Raw genomic sequence first — 13,873 nt, forward strand, 5'->3', positions numbered from 1 at the left:
TAACTCTGTACTCCAAACCAAAGATATAACTAAATATTGTACCAAAATAAATAAGCTTAACTACATTTTACCCAAGATATTTTACCTATACTGTACATGGAAACACATCCATTTTAAATTCTCAACATATTGCAGATATGCATATCCGTTTTTTTCCATCACCATAATTTATACATGATATGACGCCATTTTTACTCAATACAATCACACACAATGGTCAACATTTTGACCTATGACCTACTAAACATCCTTTCAACTGACCACCTTTCAAGAGCATAATCTTAGTAAATATTTTCATAAATTTTCTTGTTGCGACAAAGCCACGATCTTGATTATTAAAGTGTTTAATCTTTGGAGATATGTTTTAATATTTTTAATACAACAGACGTTCTTTGATTATGTTTAATCGTCTTTTTTAGTTGAACTCCTCGCTTTGAATAAAGACATTGCTTTATTTCTTACATTTATTGGATCTGAATAAATTAAACTCAATACTCAATTTACTCTTGGCTTTAATTTTGAGTTGTGCATTATTCTTTCTTTTTGATTATTATTTTCAAATTAAGCGGTTTTTTTTTCAGTCAATCAATCAATCAATCAGTCAATCAATAGATCAATTAATCAATAGATCAACTAATCAATCAATCAATTAATAAATTGACAATTATGTAAACACAAAATGTCAAAATCTTTCTTTTCGATAGATAATTTGATTGTTCAGGCAGTCAATCGATCAACCAATTGATTGATTGATCATCCAACCGACCAAGCTATGGAGCAACCAATCCATTACAGCTTATATAAATATGTGTTGCCTTTCTTTATATGTTTTGTTGACTTTGATCAAAATTGTTATTTACCAATTTTTTACTTGAATAATCATAAATAAAAACAAAGTTCATGTGCAAAAGACTTAGCTTGGGTACTAGGAATTTAAACTACATCATTCTTTAAATTATTAACTTTTAATATTCCGAGTGATTCCATCCAAATTACAATAAATAATACATAAATAAAATAACGATGTGTTATAACTTATGGCCTAATATCCCGACGTATCGATGTGAGAGTTCACAGTAAATTTGTAGCCTAAGACTCCCTGTTATCACGACAACACAGCCCATTTTGAGACACACTTTTTTCTTTAGATAGATGAACTCAACTCACAGCCCAATCACTTATACATTTTGTATGGGGGGCCTCAACTGTCACAAACTGTTGTTGGCACAGATTCACAACTTTTTTAAATGGAGAATGTGTATGTCAGGTACTTCACCGAATACCATGGAATGTTTTCTTGCGTGCGCATATTCCACTCTACTATACATTCTTCGCTTACACAGCTAGCGCAGAAATTTGGCACTTGCACATTAGATGGAGAATAGTAATCGTAATTGCAAAATTCACTTTAAGCAGAGCCATGAACATGGGCTTGGTGCGGTTTATCAACATAAGAATGGTACAAACAAGTTCCCTAGTGAACTGACTAATTCCTCAAGGCACGTCAGGAGTACAATGATCCAAACACATGCAGTGAAGTCTAGGCATCAGACAGAGAGTGGCAGCTAGCTCTTTATGCCATTCTTACCATTGGTCGATTCCATGGCACATTGAGGCTTCCATACACTGACTGTTCTATCCAAACACCTGCAGTGAAGTCTAGGCATCAGACTAGCTGTCCACACCATTCTCACCGTTGGTTGATTCAATGGCACATTGTGGCTTCCATACACTGACTGTCCTATCCAAACACCTGCAGTGAAGTCTAGGCATCAGACTAGCTGTCCACACCATTCTCACCGTTGGTTGATTCCATGGCACATTGTGGCTTCCATACACTGACTGTCCTATCCAAACACCTGCAGTGAAGTCTAGGCATCAGACTAGCTGTCCACACCATTCTCACCGTTGGTTGATTCCATGGCACATTGTGGCTTCCATACACTGACTGTCCTATCCTAACACCTGCAGTGAAGTCTAGGCATCAGACAGAGTGCTACAACTAGCTTTCTATGCCATTCTCCCCATTGGTTGATTCCATGGCACATTGGGGCTTCCATACGCTGACTGTCCTATCACTGCTTGTTAGGAATGGCATGAAGTAGGATGGGTAGGTAAGAGAAGATGGCAAAATAAAATGATAAATTAATAGATATGAAAACCTTTTGACAAGAGAGGCAACAAAACGCATGCAAAGTGTTAACCATTTTACATGATCATATAATCTACCATGCAAACGTTTGTTGCTGTAGTAGCTTTTGAAATAAATTGCGGATCATTAGCATATATGTGTTATTCATGATTTATTTAGCAACATGCATGCCATGCCACGTGTTTGCTTCTTTTCGTTTCCATTGCTCTTATAAATCTTACTAGCCAACAATATTTCTAGTGCCACTGAAAAGTCTTGGTTAATAAAAAAATCCCTGCTTGTTCTCTTTCTACTTCTGGTTTGAAGCTGTGTTGCCACAGAGACCTTATCGCAAACACTCGCATGCGGCTGTTAGTCATGGAATGAGGTGCATGCTGGTCTAGCCAGCGATCAGGTTTGATCGCTGGCTAGACCAGCATGCACCTCATTCAACAGTTGGCGCTTGCACAGTGGATATTTATGAAAAGGTCAATGGACATGGATATGGATGCAGTAATAGCGACTAACACGTACCGGGAGTTTAGAACCCCAAAAATAATAACAGGCAAATTTCCTAAAAGTGAAAAATGATTTGGGTAACACAGGGATTCCCTGGGACATTAAGACGCTTAACAGTAAATTTTAAATAACTTCCCATTAGTTTACTTCATTTAATTTCTTACGAAGCCAAGGAGACTGTGAAGCCAACGAACCATAGAAAAGCAAACTTAGTCACAATACCATTGTATACTAGAGCCAAGAGCCCCACAGAGAAAAACAGAAGGGACATAAGCTCGGTTCATGCTTGAAGAAAATACGTTATCACACCCGCTCGTGGAAATACAGGAAAAATAGCGTGTCTGCGTCCCATATCCAACTTGGCCTTCGACCTCGTTGGATATGGGACGCAGAAGCGTGATATTTTTCCGTATTTCACTCGCGCTTGTGTGATAACTTATATTATTATATATCAATAGTTCATATTTGATGAAGATTTGATAAACTGTGCCATCTGACATGCAATCGAGTCCTATCTGATAACGAATACGATCGACGATGAACATTATTTGCCTTATAAGTCCACACTTTCACAACATTACTATAAAAATATAAATCAAAAATCATATCATTCATTCATTCAAAAAAATAAAGCACAAATTGTAAAATAACATGTTCATGCATTTGGCATTAGAATGCGTTAAGTGTTATAAAACAAAATGGCATGCGGCATAAATGTTTACACAATAATAGTGAAAATTAGTACATTAAATTGAGAAAGTAGTTGCAAATTAAATGTTTATGATACCATTTTATTAGAGTTGATTGATATTTAGTTTTGCAATTTGCGAATAAAGTTATTGAAAAATTGATAATTTTCAGATAAATTTGCCAAAAGATAAGTGTTATTTTTAACATAAAAGTAAAGGGGAAAAATGGAAAAATTTGAATTAGCATTCATATTTATAAAGAGGGAAAATTTTGTGTTGTTAAGAGCTTTGTATCACACGGATTTGACAATTAGTCGACCTTGACACCAAGTCCAAAATCTAAAATTCACATGAACCATCAGGTCTGGTCATGAATAATAGGCCTAAGACTCAATACAAGAATCAGAGACATTAACACCTTGTTCTTGTGATGTCGCATAATTATTATTTTTATTATCTCTTATACTGGTATGGTAATTGTTTTGAGGATATGCAAATTTCTCTGTGCAAAAATGTGAATCAAAGTTGGTCATCATGAACCAACTACAATGGACTTTACCGCGATGCTGTAATAAGATTCAATTTAATGATCAGCAACATTAGTGATGTCGCAAAACATGATTGTCTATAGTTACTATTATTATTGTTACTACTATCAATGTTTAAAGACAGTGGACACTATTGGTAATTGTCAAAGACCAGTCTTCTCACTTGGTGTATCTCAACATATGCATAAAATAACAAATCTGTGAAAATTTGAGCTTGATCCGTCGTTGGAGTGGCAACATAACTATGAAAGAAAGAAACGCCCTTGTCACACGAAGTTCTAAACTTGAGGTCACGAAATCAAATTCGTGGAAAATTACTCCTTTCTCCAAAACTAGGTTACTTCAGAGAGAGCTGTTTCTCCCCATTACTCGTTACAAAGTAAGGTTTTATGCCAATAATTATTTTGAGTAATACACTATTGGTAATTACTCAAAATAATTATAAGCATAAAACCTTACTTGGTAACGAGTAATGGAGAGAGGTTGATAGTATACAAAATTGTGAGAAAGGGCGCCCTCTGAAGTGACGTAGTTTTCAAGAAAGAAGTAATTTTCCAAGATTTTGATTTTGAGACCTCAGAATGAGATTTTGAGGTCTCGAAATCAAGCATCTGAAAGCACACAATGTGTGTGACAAGGGTGTTTTTTCTTTCATTATTATCTCGCAACTTCAACGACCGATCTAGCTAAAATTTTCAAATGTTTGTTATTTTATGCATATGTTGAGACACACCAAGTGAGAAGACTGGTCTTTGACAATTACACAGTGTTTAGTGTCTTTAACTGGTTTGAGAATATGAAAGTTTCTCTGTGCAATGGTGCAATATATATGAATCCAAACTAGACTTACCTTGATGCTGTAAACACATGCGTCTTATTGGTAGCAATAGAGTTGATTGGACTTGTATGTGCTTTCATTTCTCCAATAAGTGAGCAGTCCCATAAATGCCACAACTTTAAGTAGCCTCCACGGCAGCCGCTAAGTAAGCAATCACGTCCTGGCAAGAAGTCTAATGCACAGATCCAGTCCTTGTGTGCACTGTTGATAGTCTGGACAAGAGGTTAGCGCAGTGTATGGTCAGAGAGGGTAACAATTATTACTATTATTAATATATTTATTCGGCCAAAAACATTCAACATAAAGGCGTGTACATTACAAAGTAAGAAGCGTCATACATCAAGGATTGTCCAGATGCAAGATAAAATTGCGTAATAAATATTGTAACACAAAATTCCTGTGTCAATCACCACAACAAAACGGAGCAATGAAACACACTAAAAACCAGTATTTCTGCTTGAATTCCTGACTGTTTTATTCCAGACGTCCAATCTTTACAGATCCACAGGTCTGGCCATAGGAAAACATCTCCAGGCGAGCGGGTTTCCCAATCTTCCAGCAGGGGACCAACCGGCAACTAGCTCCACCACGGAGCCGTGCTGGGCCCTCTACTGGCTGATTGGCACAAATGTTATAATAGCAATCAAAATTAATAGTAATTCACTGGGCCTTGGATTCATTCAATTCAATTAATCTTTATCAAATCCCAAAACGGGTAATTTGAATGCTAGACCATGGTAAATAAATTGAATTATTAAACCAGTTCTAGGGCTAGATAATACAATAACAAAACAAAAACAAATTTAAGATATGAAAAGAAAATACCTGGTGACTGGGTGATATAATTTAAAGTCTTTATAAGTGAGATTGTGAGATTGTTAGGGCAAAAGAAACGCCGATCTTACTCGTCACAATACAACGATTTAGCTTGAATAGGGGCTTTTGCAACTTTTGAAACTCGACCTTAAGCCACTCAAGTGTCCATAAATCCACCAAACAACATCGTAGCGCAACACAAGATGTGTCAAAACGTGCAGAAATTAACGGTGAATAGAAATAAACAATTAAATTTTTGTATACTGTTCCAGGTTCCGATAAATCCGACCTTTTGTAAGTGTTTAGATACTTTATTGGCGCAGTTTATTTGGTTCGGTGCGACTCTGGTGGGCCTGTCTGAAACGTGTGTAAGATAATAATAATAATAATGAACGGCACTTACGTATATAGCGTTTCACACAACAGTTCAGAAGCGCTTCACAAAAATTAATGAGTAAACAGGTAAGTTTTCAGCAGATGTTTGAAAATGTTCTCGTTTGGAGCAGTTCTGATGTTGTGCAGCAAGTTGTTCCAGAGTGAGGGTAAAGAATATGAGAACAAGTGGTGGCCATATGACTGGTTTTGCTACTTTGCACCAAACAAAACAAAATGAAATGAACTGAAATACCTTGAGTTGTTGTTTCTTCTCCAGATCCCATTTCTTAATACAAGCGTCTCTTGATCCACTGAAGAGAAGTTGTTTATGAATAGCGATGGATTGTATCCCATCATAATGTGGAGGGTCAAGATTATGCTTTGCCGTTAAACAGCCAGTAGCACCACTTGGGACTTCAAACACCTGTTGAGTTATCAAACAAGATAGTCAATCAATTATTCGATCAAATACAGATATTTCTTTTATATTAAAGTCGATTTTAAAATTTCTCTGTTTTTGTAAACTCAGTATGTTTGTAAATGAACAAACTGCTTGTTTTGAAAAGTTAAAAAAGTCAATTAATGATTTAATCAATCAATCAATCAGTAGGTGGTAAGTTTAATAGATGTTAAATTTGCATCTGGGATAAAGAATATTAATTTTGGTTTTTACCCATACACCGATGTGTGTCAGCACTGTATACTTAGTACTTTCCCGAGTCCTATGAAAAAATATCACACCAGAGTAACATGCCTGTGATATTTTAAGCGATCTCGGTAGTCTAGTTGGTAAGACACTGCTCTAGAATTGCAAGGGTCGTGGGTTTGAATCCCACCCAAGTAATATGCCTGTGATATTTTTTTCACCGAACTCGGGGAAGTACTGAGTATACAGTGCTAACACACATCGGTGTAGGGGTAAAAAACAAAACTAATAGGTGGCAAGTTGTCAGATGAAATGGATGTTTCATTTAGGCATTTTTCTTTTAAGGAGCTTTCCCGTAATTGGTAAGAAAATAATAACACAAATTTTGAGGTTTGGTTTGCTACTTGCCTTGATGTAGTGGTCTTTTGATCCAGCATACACGTAATCACAATCCTCCTGAGTGTCAACCACAACACACATAATAGCCGCTGACGGTCCACCAAACAACTTACAAATCGCTTGAAAACTGCAATACAAAATAAAAAAACCTTATAACAGGCCCTGAACTTCTCTCTTGAAAGGGCAAATCAATTTCTCTCTGGTAAGGGGCACTTCTATGGGGCAAACGTAAATTTGTATTTGAACTTTGCAAAGGGCACCAGAGCAAAAGCACAGAGCACCACGGTAAATGCTGTGTGTGCCTTTTTGTTGTTTCGCCTGGTTTACTAGGCCTGTAGTAATTAATAATACATGTATACATGGCATGTAAATAAAAACTTCGTAATATTTCACCAACTTGTTAAGCAAACCAAACTTATGATGTGAAATGGGTCTTTTAATTAAAAAAACAAAATCTGCATACCTGAAAACACTGCCTAGCAAGTTTCTATGCTTAGCAAAAACTTGGTGGGGCACCAGTCAAGACAACATAAAAAACAGATTAACAATTTTCTATGCTAAGCAAAAATCTTTGTGGGGCACCAGTCACACCGATGTGAACTTTAGGGACTTTTGACTTGTAATCAGTTTCTGCTCAACATATTTGTCTGTGCTTAGCAATTTGTTGTGCGAAACTGGGCCCAGTAGGACAAATAATGAGCAATTTTGGACACCCTACATGTATATACATTGTACATTGTACATTGTAAGAACTGTTTATTACATTGTACATTGTAAGAACTGTTTATTATAGTCTTCATGTGCAATTTTGGACACCCAACATGTATATACATTGTAAGAACTGTTTATTATAGTCTTCATGTGCAATTTTGGACACCCAACATGTATATACATTGTAAGAACTGTTTATTATAGTCTTCATGTTCAATTTTGGACACCCAACATGTATATACATTGTAAGAACTGTTTATTATAGTCTTCATGTTCAATTTTGGACACCCAACATGTATATACATTGTAAGAACTGTTTATTATAGTCTTCATGTTCAATTTTGGACACCCAACATGTATATACATTGTAAGAACTGTTTATTATAGTCTTCATGTGCAATTTTGGACACCCAACATGTATATACATTGTAAGAACTGTTTATTATAGTCTTCATGTTCAATTTTGGACACCCAACATGTATATACATTGTAAGAACTGTTTATTATAGTCTTCATGTTCAATTTTGGACACCCAACATGTATATACATTGTAAGAACTGTTTATTATAGTCTTCATGTTCAATTTTGGACACCCTACATGTATATACATTGTAAGAACTGTTTATTATAGTCTTCATGTTCAATTTTGGACACCCAACATGTATACATTGTAAGAACTGTTTATTATAGTCTTCATGTGCAATTTTGGACACCCAACATGTATATACATTGTAAGAACTGTTTATTATAGTCTTCATGTTCAATTTTGGACACCCTACATGTATATACATTGTAAGAACTGTTTATTATAGTCTTCATGTTCAATTTTGGACACCCTACATGTATATACATTGTAAGAACTGTTTATTATAGTCTTCATGTGCAATTTTGGACACCCAACATGTATATACATTGTAAGAACTGTTTATTATAGTCTTCATGTTCAATTTTGGACACCCAACATGTATATACATTGTAAGAACTGTTTATTATAGTCTTCATGTGCAATTTTGGACACCCTACATGTATATACATGTACATTGTAAGAACTGTTTATTATAGTCTTCATGTTCAATTTTGGACACCCTACATGTATATACATTGTAAGAACTGTTTATTATAGTCTTCATGTTCAATTTTGGACACCCAACATGTATATACATTGTAAGAACTGTTTATTATAGTCTTCATGTGCAATTTTGGACACCCTACATGTATATACATTGTAAGAACTGTTTATTATAGTCTTCATGTGCAATTTTGGACACCCAACATGTATATACATTGTAAGAACTGTTTATTATAGTCTTCATGTTCAATTTTGGACACCCAACATGTATATACATTGTAAGAACTGTTTATTATAGTCTTCATGTTCAATTTTGGACACCCAACATGTATATACATTGTAAGAACTGTTTATTATAGTCTTCATGTGCAATTTTGGACACCCTACATGTATATACATTGTAAGAACTGTTTATTATAGTCTTCATGTGCAATTTTGGACACCCTACATGTATATACATTGTAAGAACTGTTTATTATAGTCTTCATGTGCAATTTTGGACACCCAACATGTATATACATTGTAAGAACTGTTTATTATAGTCTTCATGTGCAATTTTGGACACCCTACATGTATATACATTGTAAGAACTGTTTATTATAGTCTTCATGTGCAATTTTGGACACCCAACATGTATATACATTGTAAGAACTGTTTATTATAGTCTTCATGTTCAATTTTGGACACCCAACATGTATATACATTGTAAGAACTGTTTATTATAGTCTTCATGTTCAATTTTGGACACCCTACATGTATATACATTGTAAGAACTGTTTATTATAGTCTTCATGTTCAATTTTGGACACCCAACATGTATATACATTGTAAGAACTGTTTATTATAGTCTTCATGTGCAATTTTGGACACCCTACATGTATATACATTGTAAGAACTGTTTATTATAGTCTTCATGTTCAATTTTGGACACCCTACATGTATATACATTGTAAGAACTGTTTATTATAGTCTTCATGTTCAATTTTGGACACCCAACATGTATATACATTGTAAGAACTGTTTATTATAGTCTTCATGTGCAATTTTGGACACCCTACATGTATATACATTGTAAGAACTGTTTATTATAGTCTTCATGTGCAATTTTGGACACCCAACATGTATATACATTGTAAGAACTGTTTATTATAGTCTTCATGTTCAATTTTGGACACCCAACATGTATATACATTGTAAGAACTGTTTATTATAGTCTTCATGTTCAATTTTGGACACCCAACATGTATATACATTGTAAGAACTGTTTATTATAGTCTTCATGTGCAATTTTGGACACCCTACATGTATATACATTGTAAGAACTGTTTATTATAGTCTTCATGTGCAATTTTGGACACCCTACATGTATATACATTGTAAGAACTGTTTATTATAGTCTTCATGTGCAATTTTGGACACCCAACATGTATATACATTGTAAGAACTGTTTATTATAGTCTTCATGTGCAATTTTGGACACCCTACATGTATATACATTGTAAGAACTGTTTATTATAGTCTTCATGTGCAATTTTGGACACCCAACATGTATATACATTGTAAGAACTGTTTATTATAGTCTTCATGTTCAATTTTGGACACCCAACATGTATATACATTGTAAGAACTGTTTATTATAGTCTTCATGTTCAATTTTGGACACCCTACATGTATATACATTGTAAGAACTGTTTATTATAGTCTTCATGTTCAATTTTGGACACCCAACATGTATATACATTGTAAGAACTGTTTATTATAGTCTTCATGTGCAATTTTGGACACCCTACATGTATATACATTGTAAGAACTGTTTATTATAGTCTTCATGTGCAATTTTGGACACCCAACATGTATATACATTGTAAGAACTGTTTATTATAGTCTTCATGTTCAATTTTGGACACCCAACATGTATATACATTGTAAGAACTGTTTATTATAGTCTTCATGTTCAATTTTGGACACCCAACATGTATATACATTGTAAGAACTGTTTATTATAGTCTTCATGTGCAATTTTGGACACCCTACATGTATATACATTGTAAGAACTGTTTATTATAGTCTTCATGTTCAATTTTGGACACCCAACATGTATATACATTGTAAGAACTGTTTATTATAGTCTTCATGTGCAATTTTGGACACCCAACATGTATATACATTGTAAGAACTGTTTATTATAGTCTTCATGTGCAATTTTGGACACCCAACATGTATATACATTGTAAGAACTGTTTATTATAGTCTTCATGTGCAATTTTGGACACCCTACATGTATATACATTGTAAGAACTGTTTATTATAGTCTTCATGTGCAATTTTGGACACCCAACATGTATATACATTGTAAGAACTGTTTATTATAGTCTTCATGTTCAATTTTGGACACCCAACATGTATATACATTGTAAGAACTGTTTATTATAGTCTTCATGTGCAATTTTGGACACCCAACATGTATATACATTGTAAGAACTGTTTATTATAGTCTTCATGTGCAATTTTGGACACCCAACATGTATATACATTGTAAGAACTGTTTATTATAGTCTTCATGTGCAATTTTGGACACCCTACATGTATATACATTGTAAGAACTGTTTATTATAGTCTTCATGTGCAATTTTGGACACCCTACATGTATATACATTGTAAGAACTGTTTATTATAGTCTTCATGTGCAATTTTGGACACCCAACATGTATATACATTGTAAGAACTGTTTATTATAGTCTTCATGTTCAATTTTGGACACCCAACATGTATATACATTGTAAGAACTGTTTATTATAGTCTTCATGTTCAATTTTGGACACCCAACATGTATATACATTGTAAGAACTGTTTATTATAGTCTTCATGTGCAATTTTGGACACCCAACATGTATATACATTGTAAGAACTGTTTATTATAGTCTTCATGTTCAATTTTGGACACCCAACATGTATATACATTGTAAGAACTGTTTATTATAGTCTTCATGTGCAATTTTGGACACCCAACATGTTATACATTGTAAGAACTGTTTATTATAGTCTTCATGTGATCTTTGCCATGCTAGTTCTTTTTCACACTGTTTTAAGTTTCTGTTAAAAACTCATTTGTTTGAAGCTGCTTATTTGTAATCTGCTTACTTGTATAGTATCTTTCACTCATTGTATATTTTATTGTTCTCTTTATGTGATTAGAGGCTTTTGTATTTACTTAGCACTTTACAAATGTCTTCATTATTAGTATTATGAAACTTACTTGTTTAGAGACCAGACTCTTATGATGTTCCCTGCAGCTGCATATAGTCTGGTTCCGGTATCGTTGACAGCGATATCATTGATCTGTGATTCTCCAGTTGGTAATGCAGCGCTGCGGTATAGACTACTACCAGCGCTACTATCTAATACATGGCCAGAGGAACTGTGGGTAAATGAAGTCATATAAACACAATGACAAGATGGAAATAAAGGTAGGGTTGAAGTAATAATTTACAGTGCTTGTACATGTACATGTATAGCGCTGTTCTAACATGATCATAGTCATAGAAGTACATATAGAGGGTTAATAAACTCCCAATATGAATGACGATAAAGAATTATTTGGTGAGAAAGGATTATAGAAACCATAAAACTTGTTCTTATAATTTAAAGGACTTTTACAGTAACGTATCAATGCACTTAATAACATTTGTTCTGTTTAAAAGCACTGGACACCTTTTGGTAATTGCCAAAGACCAGTATTCTCACTTGGTGCATCCAATATGCATAAAGTAACATATAACACCATTTAAAATTTGGGCTTAATTGGTCATCGAAGTTGCACAAGAACAATGGTAGAAAAAAAACACCCTTGTCACACAAGTTGTGTGCTTTCAGATGCTTGAACACAAGACCTCAGCTGAGAATTCGATTCAAATATTTTTTTGAGAAATGACTTCTTTCTCAAAAATGTACATTAATTCAGAGGAAGCCGTTTCTCTCAATGTTTTTTAATATCAACAGCTCTCCATTGCTTGTTACCAAGTAAGTTTTTATGCTAACAATTATTTTGAGTATTTACCAATAGTGGCCAGTGTAGTGGCTTCAGGCAGCCAGCTCTGTGAAAACGGGTCCTGGCTTACCTTAATGTCTTGATACATTTTGCAGGTTCCCTGATATCCCATACTCTGATATACGCTGTGGATACACTGAATACTAAACCAAGCTTCTCACTGTATCGAACTGTTCCTACGTTGTTAGGATGACCAGCAAGGGTCGTCAGTTCTTGACCAGTCTCAAGTTTCCAAACTTTCACTGAGCGATCTGTAAAGGAAATTATGGTAGATTTGAAAAAACTATCAACTATTCTTGTTGAACTAGTTTATGACAAAGGAAATTATTATGTTATTGCTGGCAAAATAAAAAAGAATAAAAAAAAAGAAGAGAGAGTTAAGTTACTTGTGAAGTACGAAACTTATGTACATGCTTGTCTTGGTCACGCTCGATGTAAAGTATTTCCCTGGTCTAAGGCAACTGTTAATTTTGGTCTGAGGCACATGCTAATTTTCACATGTGCCGCCATCCCAGGCCTGCGTATTTAACAGATTTTAGTGCTGAGACAAAATCGAACATAGATTTACAAATTGGTTATCTAAAAAGAAGAAGAAAAAAAACTTCCTTAGCCATTTGTTCAATAATAATTGTCAAACTATTTGTGAAACAGCATAAAAGCTAAAACTCACTTTATAAATATTGTAATGAGTGTTTTTATTGGTCAGAATTCTTATCAATTAAAAACTAACATTTGATTTCAGAAATAAAAAACATGTTCTTCATTTGATGTGTTTTCCTGTTCTGAAACAAGCAAGACTTGCACAGTCTACAGTCTAACCTTTAGAACCACTGAATAAGAGTTCATCTGTAGCTTGTACCGATAGTACAGCTTTAGTGTGTCCTTCTGCTGTATAGGAACAAACCAGTGGCTGCTTGCCTTGAGGTTTGAGGGCCACTGGGTTGATTATTATTAATAATATTACTTCTAGTCTAACCTTTAGAACCACTGAATAAGAGTTCATCTGTAGCTTGTACTGATAGTACAGCTTTAGTGTGTCCTTCTGCTGTATAGGAACAAACAAGTGGCTGCTTGTCTTGAGGCT

At 34.4% G+C, this 13,873-nt stretch overlaps 1 protein-coding gene across 7 annotated transcripts in view; it reads right to left on the bottom strand.

The window, feature by feature from the left end:
• Positions 1–613: 613 nt before the first annotated feature.
• The window catches only part of LOC117299067 (kinesin-like protein KIF21A), a 63,275-nt gene continuing 50,015 nt past the window's right edge, over positions 614–13,873 (bottom strand). For 6 of the 7 annotated variants that reach the window (XM_033782476.1, XM_033782475.1, XM_033782473.1 and 3 more), the window contains 6 exons: positions 12,860–13,040; positions 11,998–12,159; positions 6,971–7,088; positions 6,170–6,340; positions 4,738–4,937; positions 3,064–3,230 (listed from right to left, as the gene is read on the bottom strand). In XM_033782476.1, coding sequence (XP_033638367.1) covers positions 3,110–3,230; positions 4,738–4,937; positions 6,170–6,340; positions 6,971–7,088; positions 11,998–12,159; positions 12,860–13,040 — 953 coding nt within the window. In that variant the 3' untranslated portion in view covers positions 3,064–3,109. Of the gene's footprint in view, positions 2,079–3,063; positions 3,231–4,737; positions 4,938–6,169; positions 6,341–6,970; positions 7,089–11,997; positions 12,160–12,859; positions 13,041–13,873 lie in introns of those variants that run through there. The other variant, XM_033782478.1, reaches the window with a different exon arrangement.

This window comes from Asterias rubens, chromosome 14 (genome assembly GCF_902459465.1).
Source record: "Asterias rubens chromosome 14, eAstRub1.3, whole genome shotgun sequence".
Taxonomy (NCBI): Eukaryota; Metazoa; Echinodermata; class Asteroidea; order Forcipulatida; family Asteriidae; genus Asterias; species Asterias rubens.